The sequence below is a fragment of the Heterodontus francisci genome, chromosome 26, assembly GCF_036365525.1.
Source record: "Heterodontus francisci isolate sHetFra1 chromosome 26, sHetFra1.hap1, whole genome shotgun sequence".
In the NCBI taxonomy this organism is placed as follows: domain Eukaryota; kingdom Metazoa; phylum Chordata; class Chondrichthyes; order Heterodontiformes; family Heterodontidae; genus Heterodontus; species Heterodontus francisci.
In genome coordinates, this window is record NC_090396.1 from 38,734,555 (window position 1) to 38,752,231 (window position 17,677).

Here is a 17,677-nt window from a genome sequence, read left to right on the forward strand (position 1 = left end):
GGTAAATTGGTTGTATGGCTTCCTGTTACTTAACCAGTCAGGCACCATCATCATTGTTCTCTATCTACCAGTAGATGGCATATGTTCGCAAGCAATGTACAATGTGGAGAATGCAAATACATCGGTAACAGTGTAGCTTCTTATCATCTTCTTCTTTGGCCTCCTTGTCTCGAGAGACAATGGGTAAGTGCCTGGAAGTGGTCAGTTTTTTTGTGAAGCAGCGCCTGGAGTGGCTATAAAGGCCAATTCTAGAGTCACAGACAGGTGCTGCAGGTAAAATATGTTGTCGGGGCTGTGACACAGTTGGCTCTCCAACCTTGCACTTCTGTCTTTTTTCCTGCCAACAGCTAAGTCTCTTCGACTCGCCACTCTTTAGACCCACCTTTATGGCAGTTCGCCAGCCTTGTGATCAATGTCACAGGACGTCATGTCGCGTTTGCAGACAATGAGTGAACAATTTACAGCCAAAGAAAATTGCCATCTTGATGACATTTGATGAAATAGCTTTATTATAGAATTCAATATCATATATCAAGCTAGTTTTTAAATCTTTCACAATGGCCGGAATTTTACGGTGGGACAGGAGCCAGCCTCCGACGTAAAAGTCGGTGGCGAACCCGCTTCCGCCTCACCTGGGGATCCGTTCCATATTTTATGGGTCCCCAGGCTTTAATTGTTCCGAGGCGGGACTTCCACCCGCTTGAGGGAGGAAGTCCTGCCTCATCGAGTTGCCGGCCAATCAGCGTGCTGGCAGATCTTAGTCCCAGCAGCACCACCAGGAGCAGTGGCCGCTGCTGGGACTGCAGCCCAGTGTGCGCAGAAGATGCCTGGGTGCTGGGAAGGCAGGCAAGTTTTGGTTGCCTTGCCGGGGGTAATCGGTCGGGCCCTGGCGATGTAAGGGTGGTCATTTGGGGGGAAGGGGGGTGTGTTGGGTCTTGGGGGATGGTTTGGGTAGCGGGGGTGGCCCTCCATCGGGCACCCTGTGCCAGATAAGCAGGATCCCCTCCCCCCCACCCGAGATGATCGGAAGCCGCCTGCTTTTGCCAGGCGACTTTACCCGGCTCCAGTACGCCTGCTTGCCCCGCGTAAAATCCGCGTGGAGGCGGGTGAAGGCCCTTAGGGCGGCACAGTGGCGCAGTGGTTAGCACCGCAGCCTCACAGCTCCAGCGACCCAGGTTCAATTCTGGGTACTGCCTGTGTGGAGTTTGCAAGTTCTCCCTGTGTCTGCGTGGGTTTTCTCCGGGTGCTCCGGTTTCCTCCCACAAGCCAAAAGACTTGCAGGTTGGTAGGTAAATTGGCCATTATAAATTGCCACTAGTAGAGGTAGATGGTAGGGAAATGTAGGGACAGGTGGGGATGTGGTAGGAATATGGGATTAGTGTAGGATTAGTATAAATGGGTGGTTAATGGTCGGCACAGACTCGGTGGGCCGAAGGGCCTGTTTCAGTGCTGTATCTCTAAACTAAAACTAAACTAAACTTAAGGACCTTGATTGGCCTGGGGCGGGCAGGCCGTTTTTTGCCCCCCGTCCTTCGTAAAGGAGGACGGAGCTGGGAGTGGGCCGGGAAAACCTCCTGGAGCCTCCCGCTCCATTTTATGCCACACCTCCGCCACCATCCAGCTCGTTGGGGTGGCGTAAAATTCTGGCCATTGTAACAGATGTAAACCCCTCTCTTCATTTTGTATTCTAGACTCAATCAACTCACTTATCTTTCCTGCATTTTAGACTGACTTTGAGCTTGATACTTTTCAAATGAGATGAACTTGAATTATAAAATTAAAATCAAGCAAATTCATCACTTGTAAAAGGTAAACTTTACTCAGAATAGTTTACAGCTACTCCCACAGTGTAGCCTGATTTAACTGCATTAAACTGTTGTTCAAATGCATATAAGTGTAGAACTACAGCACTGACATACACAGTCTGACCACTCTACAATAGTAATGAGGTGTCTAATATCTTCTCAAATAACTTACCTTTGGCACACTTCAATTCTGGAAGGTCTGCATTAAGCTGAATGAGAAAAACATCATCCACACATTCAACTGTTTCATCTGCAAAGGTAAACTGTGACACAGAAAGAGATGTAAAATCAATTACAACTAATAAAATTTGACTGAGCTCTTTCTATTTGGTCCTTGACTAAGAAAACGTCTATGAAATTCAGTGGTGCATTCTGAACTGCTACTTTATAAATAGGAAGAATGGACAGGTACAATACACAAGCCAACTTCCTTCCTATTCTCCACTTCAAAAGAGCATTTTATGCTCGAACTTAGACTTCCTGTTCAGAAGAGGTTTTTGTCCGCAAATGGTTGAATAGACTAGTGGATGTATGGAAGGGTGACGTAAACTGAAATTGAATCTTTGCTGCCCACCACAAATGCAGTCAACAGCTTACTGGAATTTTGGTTAATAGGGGCCAAATCTAGGTAGCAGCAAAATATCACACAAATTCAACAGGCAAAATACGACACTGTAAGCAAATCTAGATTGCCACTCTACAAAATATAACTGTCCATGCACAAATAGCATTTTAAAATACTTTGGTAATCTCATTCATCATCCACTCTAAATGTTCAAATTCTGGTTAACATAACATAAATGTGATTATAGCATTTTGTGACTGATAAAAAAGTCACCTGAAGTTGAGATAAAAGTACTCACCATTACACTATAGATTTGAAAGCAAACAGGCTGATATCCCATTCGTACATAGTATGAGGTAACATCCACAATAAATGGATCTGCACCAGATTGTTGTCCAGATGATATTGACTGTGGAAAGTGTTTAAACCTGTTAGCTTAACTAGCTAGAAATGGAAAAAATGATTCTTTAATTTGTTATTTTTCAACAGGTTAACAGTTAGAAATCAGAAAGCTCCAGACATAAACTACATTTAAATAATCTGTTATACAGGTTTTGAGTTATTTGTGAATTGTAGATTAACTTGTTCAGACATCACTTGTGTTAGATTCTTATTTTTCTTCACACTGTAGTTTTGGTGTTATTCATATCTAGTCATGTAGCCATTCTGCCTACCACAAGTAAATAACTTATAAATGAATAGAAACTTCTCATTGTTAAGAAACTTCTGGCATCAATTACCAACTCTTCTGAAAGACAGGCTATTTTATCAGCTGCTGCTCTACAACAATTCCCAAAGTAACATATGTGCCACACCAGTGCCAGGCATTGACCATCTCCAACAAGAGAGAATCTAATCATCTCCCCTTGACATTCAATGGCATTACAATCACTGAATACCCCACTATCAATATCCTGGGGTTACCATTGACCAGAAACTGAACTGGAGTAGCCATATAAATACCATGGCTACAAAAGCAGGTCAGAGGCTAGGAATCCTGCAGTGAGTAACTCACCACCTAACTCCCCAAAGCCTGTCCACCATCGGCAAGGCACAAGTCAGAAGTGTGATGGAATACTCTCCACTTGCCTGGATGGGTGCAGCTCCAACAACACTCAAGAAGCTCTAAACCATCCAGGACAAAGCAGCCCACTTGACTGGCACCCCATCCACAAACATTAACTCCCTCCACCACCAATGCACAGTGGCAGCAGTGTGTACCATCTACAAGATTCATTGCAGCAATGCACCAAGGCTCCTTAGACAGCACCTTCCAAACCTGCGAACTCTATCACATAGAAGGACAAGGGCAGCAGATACATGGGAACACCACCACCTGCAAGTTCCCCTTCAAGCCACACACCATCCTGACTTGGAACTATATCACCATTCCTTCACTGTAGCTGTGTCAAAATCCTGGAACTCCCTTCCTAACAGCACTGTGGGTATACCTACCCCACATGGACTGCAGCGGTTCAAGAAGCCTCCACGGTGAAAATTCAGTCCAAAATAGCATTTAATTTGCAATCTCATTCAAACTCATGCAATCGGACATGTTTTGTTTTAAGATGGATTGATGTGGCTTGAGAGAAGTGTTATTTAGGCTATTATAAAGTAGTCTGATCAGATTTTTAAAAGCACCTTAAATGCTATGTATTAAAAAGAAAATGTGGTATTGACAAATGACGAGGAAGGAAAAGATCTGGTGAAACCACTTTGTGTGATTTTGGCTAATTAAAAAGTCTTTAGTCTGTTAATTGAATGGTCATAAGTGAGAAAATGGATTTTGAATGTATGCTGACTGTTCTGTTCATTGCCACCACTGCATGCTTCACAACCCGCAACGTCTATCACCTAGAAGGACACAAACAGGAAATGCATGGGAACACCACCACCTGCAAGTTCCCCTCCAAGCCCCAGGTTCGTTTTTGCGTCAGAAATCTGCCTCCGATGGGAAACTGTTTAAAGTTAAGATTTTCATGTGGGTAAGTCCTTAATTGCTATGGAGACAGGTTTCCTGTCCAATTAGAGCCTGTGAGGGCAGGAATGGAGGTGAGTCAGATAAAAAGTGTGGGATTGAGACTCCCCACGGCAGCCAACACTGAGGCTGCTGGTTATTCGAAGGGAGAAATCTGCTGTTCTTGCCAAAGCCTTCCAAGGTACCAGAGGGAAAGGAGATGGAGGCCTGGCACCTGGGGCAGGGTTGTCCCTTGCTTCAGCAATGCCGAACTGGATCTAATGTTGGAGGCCGTGAGGGAGAGGAGGGATGTCCTCTTCCTGGAGAATGGCAGGAGGAGGCCATCTCATCGTGAAGCAGGGACACCTCTCTGTTCAGCATCATCTCCCTTTTCCTCCTCCTCTCTCACCTCTTGTTCCTGCTCCTCCCCAATGAGCTGTCTTCTTCCAGGATCTCACCATCCTCAAGGTCCACACCTCTCAGGAGGACCATGTATGGAAAGCGCAACAGACCGCCACAATGATTGATATCCTTGCAGGAGGATATTGGAGAGTGCCACCGATAGATCCAGGCACTGGAATTGCATCTTCAGAGGCCCAATGGCCTGCTCAATCATTGTCCAAGTGAGCAAATGGCATTGATAGTATTGCCTCTGTGCCTCTGCCAGGGGCTCCCGCAGAGGGTTGAGTAGCCATCTCTTCAAGGGATATTCCTTGTCCCCGAGAATCCATCCACCCAGCTTGGGGGTTGGAGTGAAGATCTGAGGCAGCCTGGACTGCCAGAGGATGAAGGAGTCATGGTAGCTGCCAAGAAAGCAAGCGCACATATAGAGGAAGCTCTTGTTTTGGTCACAGACCAGTTGAATGTTGTGGGAAAGGAAGCCCTTCCTCTTGATAAATCTGAGTGGGCAGTCAGTGGGGGCCTTAATGGCCACATAGGTGCAATCAATGATGCCCTGAACCTGGGGGAATGCCTCTATCCCTGTAAGTCCGTGTTTGCCGTAAAATGAATGTACTGTCCAGCTCTGGCAAAGAAGGCATCAGTGATCTGCGAGATGCAGTTGGCATACTGCCATTTGCAAGATGCCACCAATGTCCGCAGCTGATCCTTAGAAGGAACCAAAATTGAAGAGGTTCAAGGTCACTGTGACTTTGCGGGCCACTGGCTGGGCGTGGAGACCAGTGCTGCGAGATGTGAGGTCTTCAGTGATGAGGGCACAGATGTCTGTGACCATCTGGTTGGAGAGTCTCAGTTTCCTGCGGCATTGGTTCACGGTCAACTCCAGGTAGCTCCATCTTCAGTGGTGGAACCTGTGTTGAGGGTTGCCTTCCTGCCCCTCTTTCCTCAGCCATGCCCTCGAGTTGCTCGGGGCTCCGCCTTTCCTGCAGAAGGTGTTGCCCCTCATCGCCCACTGGGCCCAAAATATGGAAGTCATGTCCCCATTGCCAGCTGCAGCCTTCCTTTTGGACAGGTGACCCCCAATTTTCCTTGGCAACCTTGACCCCTGCTCTTCTGTCCCCACGATTGCAGTGGGTAACAACTCCATTCAATGCCAGAGTGCTGAGTGCCACTCACCCCGCCTCCTGCACAGCACCAAGGGCACCCCCTTACCAAAGTCAGAGTCCCCACTTTGCCCTTACGTGGCTGAGGCTCCCCACTCTGTGCCCGATCAGAAACCGACAGCTCCTTAACCCCATGCATCCCTTTAAATATTCCACCCTTCTCCTCCAACAAGATCTTAATGAGCTTTTTAACTAATTATTGGCCTCAATAGGGAGGAGAGCGGGATTCCTGTCCTGCCCTCTCCCTGCTATGGTGAATATTGCTGCCACTGGGAATGACATGCCAGTCAGTGCAGTATTTTCACCCCCTCCTCCCCCAGCACCCTCAGCCTCCATTCCCGCTTTCAGGGACAGGGCCCAAAAATCCAGCCCTTTGTGTCAAACTGTAGGCAATGTTTTGCTGTGGACTTGTAGGCCTAGATGTAGCTCACTCCCACCTTGCTTGGGAGCTAGACAGGCATTCTGCATGTCCAGGCTGGTAAGCATCCAAATTTGTTAGGCTGGCCCATTACCAAAGCCCAGTTACACCCAGCACAGGTCCATCTCTTGGTAAGGCCTTGTGCAGAACTACAGGCGGAAAGAGGAATACAACTGTGGTCCGAGAGAAGTGATTCTTTGGCTGTTACAAAATAGCCTTCTGATCTAGAAAATACAAGCAACTCAGACTTTTAGCAGTATATTAAATGCCATGTATACAAAAAATGCTGTATTGACAAACAAATGATTAGGAAGGAACACATCTGGTGAAACCATCATGTGTGATTTAAAATGAAATTCTTTAATCCAGTGCTTGAACGGAAGTGTTAACATTACTTTTAAAAAAAGTAATGTCCATGTTAAAATAGAAGAGAAATTTCATAATGAGAGGCTAATGTATTTATATGCAAAAACTGCAGTGTGATTTCAATCCATAGGAGCTTTCTGACCATTTACCAGGGATTGAATTTAAAGATATTCAAAACCAGTACCACATGAAAATGAGAAAAAGTTTTAAATTATGGGCTAGAAATTACTGTAAACAATAGCAAATGAATACCTAATGGTATTAATTTCTTTGCTATTTTAACACATTTGTTAACCTGTTTAAACAATGTTAATAGTATTACTAAGCAAAATTTTCTCACTTAATTCACTCAATCTATATATTATAATATAATTGATTTAGAACACAGCCAGCTGAATTTAGTACTTGGTACAAGTGCAGACTCCACATTCTGATGATATTTCAAAGGCCACTCTTCAAAGGTTACACACATAAGGTGGAAGAGGTTATGTTAACGAACAGGTAGTGTTAGAATTTGGATAGCCAGGTGGTGAAGGATAGACTTGGAGCCCAGTCTTTGTACATTTACAAGCTTTTATTTACAGAGGCACACATTACATACTGTGCACCTCTAACTAACAATCACAGTTTCAGCCTGCTCCAAAATATAGGAGCACAGCTAAATCCCCAGTTAATGCCTACCACCTGAACACAATTAAACACCCAATAATATACAATTAACAAGTAGCCTGGTAATTTCTCCCTACTAAAATCTTTTACTTCATAGTGCACATAAATAAGATACAATACAATAAGGATGAAATCTGAACTGTTCTTACCATTCTAGCCAGTTCAGGTATCATATTGCGCAGGCTGTTGATGGTGCTGTTATACCATGGATCTATGCTACCTAAATACCTGGACACCTCACAGGAAAGGTCACTGTGCAATAAAGGGATAGCCTAAAAACAAAGTATTAAAAAGTTGTCACTATTGTCTATTTACAGATACTGGCAGTATATTTAAAAAGTAGATAAGAGTAACTCTGGTCATTTAGTAATTGTTTGCAACACAGTTCATGTTAACTACTTTAGGTCTGCAGCAATATTTCTTCAACAATATTAGAATATAAAGAGGCTGAATTCCTTATTCAAACAGAGATTAATTCATACACTACTAAGCATACTTTTTAAACAATAATAATACTGTCAGTAGAAGACTTGCATTTGTATAACAAATTATCACATCCCTCAAATGTCTCAAAGGGCTTTAACAGAGCTATTTTGCAAATTACATTCCGGTTTGTTCAGGGTCAATTGTATGATATTATCGGTCATGTAGTTAGCAGGGACCAATCAAATCTAATATGTAAAGATTAGAATTAATATTTCACCATAGTTTCCAGTACAGAAAGTAATAATTGAAATACAGTTCAGACGCACACCTTGCTGGCAGATACTGGGCTCTGCTTCTCATTTGTAACAGGAATGTAGTAGAACTGCAAGTTTAGTTTTGTGGTTAGAATGCATCTTCTTGTTTCCCTTTTCCTAAGTAACAAATTTAAAATAAAATATTGTCATTATTTTAAGCAATAGCTTAGTAATAGTGAGCATTTTGACTGCAGTACTATTAATTGGTTTTAATAAACCTATATTTCTGTTACTTTGGGAAGATTTTTAATGCCATCAATTGGAAGCCTCAAATCATGAAACTGTACAAAACTTCTGTTCATCCATGCACAAGTAAAAAGCAATGGAAGAGAAAACTACTTAATATCTGTTACATTTACACAATAATTATGAATCCAGTCAAAAACTTGAAGTATCATTTGACATTCTTAAAGAATCAAGGTGCCTTTGGGAGAGCATCATTAAAATGCTGTTCATACCAGCAACATTAATAAATGGGGAGCATAATAAAATATAATTACATTCCTGAGTCACAACATATTTGAGATTTTAAGTTAGCAGGTCTGGTACAGGTCCAACAATGATTCATTTCTGGCTCTGTCAGAGCTGCCATCTTGAAACTCTGAGCATACTGTAATTTCATACAGGGACTAATCATATCTGTTGCGACATGTGAACCTGCCAGACACAAATGGACTTTAAAATAATTGTTATGTCCCTGCACGGGTGACATTAGTAGGGGGCGGCTAGACTTAACTTCAGTGAAAGGTCACAGATCTGAAATGCTAACTCTCTTTATCTCTCCATAGATGCTGCCTGACCTGCTGAATATTTCCAGCATTTTCTGTTTTTATTAACTTCAGTGACCCTGGGCGAGGGAGTGGCGGGAAGCTTACAGAAAAAAAATACAGAATTCCCACTCCTGATGACTTTCTATCAACTTCAGTTGGAAAGTGTGCATGTGGGGACATTAATAAAATTAGAACCAAACTGGACTGTGCCGCTCACCACAGTCAAATAGCCCACTGCCATTCATTGTCAATTGTATGAAATACCGGAGGATGTTACAAGTCTACAGAACCATAGCCTAGCACAATGCAGCTGTTGATGTAAATGAGGGAAGAAATTAAAGAGAAAAATACCTATCTAAAAGAACAAGGAGGGCCAGTAATCATTTAATTTTTAAATGACACACTACTGCTTTAATCTAAAAACTATAAAATTTAACAGGAAAATTGATACACATATGGAGTAGAATGAGGACAGAAGCAGATGCTGGATACCAATTAAAAAGGTGAGCTTTTGTTATTTTGTACATTGAACATTAAGTCACAGTTTATATAAACAAATAAATACCTCAAAGAAAGAAAAGCCTTTGCTAATCTTCCCAAAATGCAATCATTCCCAATCACCACAATACGTGCAGTGTTGGGCTTTTGTTGCTTGAAGCTGAACAACATCGTATTGCAACCAAACTTCCGCTGAAGTTTCATGTTACCCCCTGTTGCAGTATTATCATAAATATCTGAAAGGAACAGTGTGCTATCTGAATCATAACTTTTCTTCTTTATGCCGGGTCTTCTGACCAACTTGTTCTGCTCTTTTTCACTGGTCCCTGCAGGTGACACATCATTTAAAAGAGGTGGATCCCCACAGTCTCTGACTATGCCACTGTCCGTTGACAGAACTGATAATCTTGTTTGCTCAAGGTTAGGAGCATCTGTTGACTCACTCATCTCAGAATTGTCAGAGTCACTGTTAATGAAATCCAGGCTACTGTCAAATTTATTTTTAACAAATTGCACCAGTTCCTTCCCTGAAAAAAATAACAACAACATGAGCAGGAGGCAAAAGACTGTGAAGATAAGGTACATTTGTGCATGACAGGCTGCATATGTTACCAACATAAGATACTAGTAGGTATGATTATTTTTTATATTAGATGGCACAGCAGGTCACAGATAAATACATGTATAACAAGGACAGGTTCTCACAAGATTAACCTTATTGTTTGCTGGGAACAGAGAAAAACTAAGACAACTATAATAGGATACCAGCAGACAACACATTTCCCAAAGCTAAACCAAGCTCAGAATGTAATGTTCAGCTCATTTGAATTGCTACAGACAAAAGGGTCAGCATATCCCATACTTTTGTCCTGGGAAGTGTTCCACAGATAGTAGAAGTGATGTGTGAAGGTTCAGTGATGGTATTGTATGTGGACTTTCTGAAAGATGCTGAATGCTAAAATGCTGTGACAATAGCTTCTATGTTCATGACGTAAATCTGTAGGACCAAATTAAACAATAGCAACTCTGGTACTGTGGTGGTCAGAATCTTACAGAGGACTTGCAGCTGAGAAAATCCCTTCAATACTGATGAAGACAGATCAAGTGTGGAGCAATTCACCCTCAAATCCAGTTGTCTGCATGGCTATATTTAGTACATTAACAAGACATAGATCTGCTGTGCACTTACCAAACGAGGATACAGCGACTCTATTTTTAAGTGCATATAAACTTCGCAGAACACCAAAGTTGACAATATCGACAGGAAGCATCTTTGATGTCTGCCATCAGTTTTCTCACCACCTTCATTGTGTGCACACCTCTAGATAGACTGGCTATGATGTGGTTTTCCAACACTGTCTACAATTGTTAGTTAGCACAGATTAGGTGCAACTCCCAAGCCAAGGAGCAGGACGTTAAGTTATCATAAACTATGATGGCAACGCTCAAGGCAATTATCAGGGTTGATCTTTTATACATGATCCTTCTTGCTTTATTCTTAATTGCATCTGCTACCTTACTCAGGAAAATAAAGATGTAAAGCAGTATGAAAATTGTCAATCTAGCAGCTCTGAGGAAATGTAATTCACTACCTTTTATACACAATCAGAAGCAATTCCTGAAGCAGGCAGTGCCATTACCATCCCCGGGTATGTCCTGTCCCAGCAGCAGGACAGACCCAGCAGAGGTGGTGGCACAGTGGTATACAGTAGGGAGGGAGTTTCCCTGGAAGTCCTCAACATCGACTCCGGACCCCATGAAGTCTCATGGCATCAGGTCAAACATGGGCAAGGTAACCTCCCACTGATGACCACCTACCGCCCTCCCGCAACTGATGACTCAGTACTCCTCCATGTTGAACACCACTTGGAGGAAGCACTGAGGGTGGCAAGGGCACAAAATGTACTCTGGGTGGGAGACTTCAATGTCTATCACCAAGAGTGGCTCGGTAACACCTCGACTGACCGAGCTGGCCGAGTCCTAAAGGACATAGCTGCTAGACTGGGTCTGCGGCAGGTGGTGAGGGAACCAACACGAGGGAAAAAAATACTTGACCTCGTCCTCACCAATCTGCCTGCCGCAAATGCTTCTGTCCATGACTATATTGGTAGGAGTGACCAACGCATAGTCCTCGTGGAGACGAAGTCCCGCCTTCACATTGAGGATACCGCCCATCGTGTTGTGTGGCACGATCACCATGCTCAATGGGATAGATTTCGAACAGATCTAGCAATGCAAAACTGGGTATCCATGAGGCGCTGTGGGCCATCAGCAGCAGCAGAATTGTACTCAACCACAATCTGTAACCTCATGGCCTGGCATATCCCCCACTCTACCATTACCATCAAGCCAGGAGACCAACCTTGGTTCAATGAAGAGTGCAGGAGGGCATGCCAGGAGCAGCACCAGGCATACCTCAAAATGAGGTGTCAATCTGGTGAAGCTGCAACACAGGACTATCTGCGTGCCAAACTGCGTAAGCAGCATGCGATAGACAGAGCTAAGCAATCCCATAACCAAAGGATCAGATCTAAGCTCTGCAGTCTTGTCACATCCAGCTGTGAATGGTGGTGGACAATTAAACAACTGACTGAAGGAGGTGGCTCCACAAATATCCCCATCCTCAATGATGGGAGAGCCCAGCACATCAGTGCGAAAGATAAGGCTGAAGCATTTGCAACAATGTTCAGCCGGAAGTGCCGAGTTGATGATTCATCTCGGCCTCCTCCCGATGTCCCCAGCATCACAGATGCCAGACTTCAGCCAATTCGATTCACTCCGCGTGATATCAAGAAATGACTGAAGGCACTGGATACTGCAAAAGCGATGGGCCCTGACAATATTCTGGCAATAGTACTGAAGACCTGTGCTCCAGAACTTGCCGCGCCCCTAGCCAAGCATTTCCAGTACAGCTACAACACTGGCATATACCCTACAATGTGGAAAATTGCCCAGGTATCTCCTGTACACAAAAAGCAGGACAAGTCCAACCCGGCCAATTACCATCCCATCCGTCTACTCTCAATCATCAGTAAAGTGATGGAAGGTGTCATCAACAGTGCCATCAAGCGGCACTTGCTTAGCAATAACCTGCTCAGTGACGCTCAGTTTGGGTTCCGTCAGGGCCACTCAGCTGCTGACCTCATTACAGCCTTGGTTCAAACATGGACAAAAGAGCTGAACTCAAGAGGTGAGGTGAGAGTGACTGCCCTTGACATCAAGGCAGCATTTGACCGAGTATGGCATCAATGAGCCCTAGCAAAACTGAGGTCAATGGGAATCAGGGGGAAAACTCTCTGCTGGCTGGAGTCATACCTAGCGCAAAGGAAGATGGTTGTGGTTGTTGGAGGTCAATCATCTGAGCTCCAGGACATCACTGCAGGAGTTCCTCAGGGTAGTGTCCTAGGCCCAACCATCTTCAGCTGCTTCATCAATGACCTTCCTTCAATCATAAGGTCAGAAGTGGGAATGTTCGCTGATGATTGCACAATGTTCAGCATCATTCGTGACTCCTCAGATACCTGAAGCAATCCGTGTAGAAATGCAGCAAGACCTGGACAATATCCAGGCTTGGGCCGATAAGTGGTGAGTAACATTCGTGCCACTGAAGTGCCAGGCAATGACCATCTCCAACAAGAGAGAATCTAACCATCTCCCCTTGACATTCAACGGCATTACCATCGCTGAATCCCCCACTATCAACATCCTTGGGGCTACCATTGACCAGAAACTGAACTGGAGTAGCCATATAAATACCATGGCTGGAAGAGCAGGTCAGAGGCTAGGAATCCTGAGGCGAGTAACTCACCTCCTGACTCCCCAAAGCCTGTCCACCATCTATGAGGCACAAGTCAGGAGTGTGAACACCACCACCTGCAAGCTCCCCTCCAAGTCAAACACCATCCTGACTTGGAACTATATCGCCATTCCTTCACTGTTGCTGGGTCAAAATCCTGGAACTCCCTTCCTAACAGCACTGTGGGTGTACCTACCCCAAATGGACTGCAGCGGTTCAAGAAGGCAGCTCACCACCACCTTCTCAAGGGCAATTAGAGATGGGCAATAAATGCTGGCCTGGCCAGCGTCGCCCACATTCCATGAATGAATTAAAAAAAAACTAGAATATCAAATCCAAGATCCCAAAATTTTTAATCAGGAGACAAACTGAGCAGATGCCAGGTTTTTCAGTACAACAGCATGTGAATCAGAGTATCTTGGTCTCATTAAACTCTTACCATGCAGTTATGGCACAATGGCAGAAACCCATGTGTGGTCATTGACTTGTAAGTCAGAATATGAAGTGGTTTGCAAAGACCAAAAGAGGAAAAATAGTTGTTTTATTTGGCGGGGGGAATATTTCTTTATACACGAATTCACACAGCTAATACTTGGGAGATAACTAACAATGCTTCGCAAGTGCGGACAGAAGGCAAAAGGCAAAAGTACTCAATGGAACAGCCAAGATTTTAGCATTGGGATTAAAAAGCAGACATTCCCATCTGTAGACCTGGCAAAAAATAATTTCTTGCATGGAATGACTGGGTTGCTGTGTGGAATATTAACCAGTCATTGCCAATGTTCCTACAAGGTCCATTCCTGGTGTATATCTTTATGAGTCCCTGCAATATAGAACGGCATTTGGGGTACGGACCCATATTACAGTGGTAATTGACTTTCCGAGATATTGGACTGAATCTTACCACCTCAGTCTCTGCTGCAATGGTGGGACTACTTTCTGGTTGGGAACCTGACTCCCCGATTTGTGTGCCTTGTGGTCTCTCTTTCCCAGAGCAAACCAATTATCAGCCTGCCCCCAGGTTTCCCAATCAATCAGGGAGGGTGGGCGGGTGACGCGGTTAGTGTAGCAATGAAGGATCTCTATTTAAAGGGACCCCAGCAGGACTCAATGGAGGAACTGTTTGGAGGAAAACATCCAGGGCTGGATTTTACAGGGCCCCTGATGTCGGGATACGCAGCGGGCAGGGCCAGAAGATTGTTCTGGCAGTGGCCTGCCACAGAGCCCGACACTGGGAGGGCCGGGCCCTTCATTTAAATATGCTAATAAATAAAATTAATACATTAAAATGCACTTACCTGCCATCTTATGGGCCCGCCGCTATCTTCAGAGCAGCAGCCTACACTCCCGCGCCTTCACTTCCCCATCTGGTGCGACATTGGTGGGGAAGTGGGGGGGAGGATGGGGTTAAATTATTGTCCTCAGTGTAGGGGATGGTGGGAAGAGATCTGTGATCTTTGTACAGTCTGGGGGTGGGGCAAGGTCATATTTGTAAGGTAAGTGTTTTTTGGGGGGAAAGGGCAGATACTTAATTTTATTGTTATGGGGGTGGTGTGGGAAAGGGGTATTAGAATTTTATTTGGTACATCGTGCGGGTATCTCTTTAAAAATTTAAATTAATTGGCAGGGCCAGCTGCCCTTTAAAAATGGCACCACACCTGTGCATAGGCAGCTGATGCCATTGCCGGCGGCAGAGAGCCCACTTCCTCCATGTGATTGGGGGGGGGGTCTGCGGGCTGACCAGGCTATTTAAATGAGCCTTCGTTTGGTAGATCGCAGCAGCTCGATGGCGCGCGTGCCCTATGTCCGGGCCGCCATTTTTTTCACCCGCTGCCGGGAGCTTAAAATCCAGCCCCCAGTGTGAGGGAGGAAAGAGCAGGAGCATGGATGCAAGACATAGAAAGGCTGTTCCCCCCCCCCACCACATCACCCGCACGCCCCCACCCCCACCCCCACCCTCGGTCCCCAGTTCATGGACTCATCCCTGAAGGTCATGATTCAAGCAGTGAGGGCGTGGAGAGATGTCCTCTTCCTGGAGGAAGGCAGGAGTAGGCCAGCAAGCCTCATCAAGCAGTTGTGGCTTGTAGTTGCTGAGGTGGTGAACAGCAGGAATGTGCTGCTGAGGACCCGGATCCAGTGCCGGAAAATGTTCAGTCACCTTATGAACTTCGGCAAAGTGAGAGCCCTGCAACTCGCAGCCGGCAGCCGTCACTCTCTCAGCTCCCTAGCAGTCTTCCGCACAGCATTCCTCTGACTGACCCACCCTGCTGTCACATACATTCCTTTCTCTCCAGCCTCCTCCTCAAATCTCCATCTCAACAGACAACTCTCACCCTCACCCGCAACCTATTGTCCTCTCGCTCACATTACTCAGTCACCCTCCTTAAAAGTCTACCCTCCATCCTCAGCACTCAGTTACCTTCTCACACTCCAAACTCTTTGCCCTTTCTCATTGCAGGAGAAGAGAGCCCACAAATCCAAGGAGAAGCAGAAAATCAGGGTGATTCTGCAGCCATGGCAACCCGGACATCCATGGAGGAGGAAGCCCTGGTGATCAGCTAGATGGCAGCAGTACAGGCTGTTACTGATGGAGAGATAAGGGTGGCCCAGAGACCTGGTGACAGCATTAGAGATCACACTGCCATTCCTGTTGAATCAATGTTATTAGCACATTAAACGTCATGATCTGCACTTTGCTAACTTGGAACCCCCTATTTCATGTACCTTCAGCAGTAACTCATGTCAGGTGTATTGCTGGAGCCAGCACAGGAGCCCTTGGAGTCCTCAGAGTATGATGCACCATCACATGATGCCTGCACACCCTCCACAAGCACAAATACACACACCTCAGTGGGTCCAGCTTCACAGTTATCTAGGGTGGTACACGGTGAGGAGCACATCACATGTGAGCTGGAGACAGGGATAGCAGTGGAGAGTTCCTGTCAGAGGACACGGGACACTTCAAGCTCTGCTCAGCTGGACACAGATGCTGAGCCTTGGTGGCCACACACTAAATGGATGCTTCTGGAGCAGCAATGGGAAATGTGTCTGCATCAGTCAGAGATTCCAGAGGCACTGCGCACCCTTGCACAGAAAATGGAGGAGACCATCTCTAGCATAAGTGGCATGATGTCTCAGGCATTTGTGCTGATGAACACCTCCATTGAAAGAGTGGCCAACCTCATGGAATGTCAGGTGCAGCAAGCCAACAAGTGCACAATGGCCCACACCTATGACTTGCATACTATGGCTGCCTGTTTGCACACCATCGATTGAAGCATCACCCTGGTGGCTGAATAGCACACTCACATGCAGACAAGTGCTCTAACACTCTTGGTTAACAGGGAAGTGCAGGTGGGCCCTGAGAGGGAAGATGGAGAAAGGGCTGATGGCAATGGGGGCTCTTTTCAAGGCGCCTCCCACTTCACATCCCTTGCCCTCGCCCCTCTGACAGAGCCGCACACGCTGCATCCTGCCCCAGTGACCCAGTCTTCCCTTGCACATATGCAGGTGGGGAATTTTTGGCAGGACCCTCACAGTCTCCAAAATCCAAGGACAGCAGCCACAGTGTAAGTGCAGGGAAATGAGCAGCCTGTCTCTAGCTCTGCTGAAACCACAGGCATAACATCACTGAGAAGAAATAGAAAATGTACAAATGAAAAATCTTAGTTACACTGAGGGAATCACTTGGATGCTTATTACATTTTATTGGACATTTGATGCTCTTTATTTTAATGAAAGAATGAGTTTTTGTAAATAATTATTGCCAGATGTCAACTTTGTTGGATCACCTATTGCCCCTGGTGATTGGCATGAGTCACCTTGAGGAGAAGGTAAGGCTGTGAACATGATGGGTGGATATGTGTCTGTAGTAAAGAGGTTTGCTGATTGAGGTGGGTTGGGCGAGTTTGGGGATGGTTGCACTGAAATGGCTGGGAAAATTCTGCCCATTGTCTTTTAGACTTGTCCGAATAGTCTAATTCTAGCAATGCATCAGGGATATATGATGAGTGTAGTGTTCAATAGTTTAATTGATTTGATTGTGTTAGTCTGTTCATTGATCAATGTTCACAGTGCTTAATTGCTTAAGCCTCGAGTTTATGAAACTGAAACTAGATGCTCTCATAAATACAAGAGTGTTTTGAGAGATATTGTACTGAAATCTTGTCAGTGCTGGGCTATTTTAAAGTCCTGTCAATAAACCAGTTGTTGATTCAGAACTAGTGTCATCTCTGCAATGCTGCGAGATAAATCAGATATATAAAATATCCAGCAAACTGACGAATACATAACAAAAAGTGGTGATGATGATGGTTGAGCAAAGTTTAATTTTATCAGCATAACAATGAGCAAGGCCTAACTGAACAAAACACACATTTTCCTATCTGTACAAGAAATGCATAAAAATATTTATTTCTGATGCTGTTGACTTTTTCACATAAAAGTGAATAATTTTTAAGGAACTAGCAAGGCAGAAGGAATAGCTGATGAAGCAATAAGTTTAGCATTTGGTTCTTTAACAAGATTCAAC

General features: G+C 44.8%; 1 protein-coding gene across 6 annotated transcripts in view; it reads right to left on the reverse strand.

Moving 5' to 3' along the window:
• LOC137384272 (phosphoinositide 3-kinase regulatory subunit 6-like) overlaps positions 1-17,677 on the reverse strand; it is a 126,330-nt gene that overhangs the window by 20,454 nt on the left and 88,199 nt on the right. For all 6 annotated transcript variants that reach the window (XM_068058053.1, XM_068058054.1, XM_068058057.1 and 3 more), the window contains 5 exons: positions 9,418-9,877; positions 8,097-8,199; positions 7,492-7,614; positions 2,669-2,779; positions 1,978-2,068 (listed from right to left, as the gene is read on the reverse strand). In XM_068058053.1, coding sequence (XP_067914154.1) covers positions 1,978-2,068; positions 2,669-2,779; positions 7,492-7,614; positions 8,097-8,199; positions 9,418-9,877 — 888 coding nt within the window. The remainder of the gene's footprint in view (positions 1-1,977; positions 2,069-2,668; positions 2,780-7,491; positions 7,615-8,096; positions 8,200-9,417; positions 9,878-17,677) is intronic.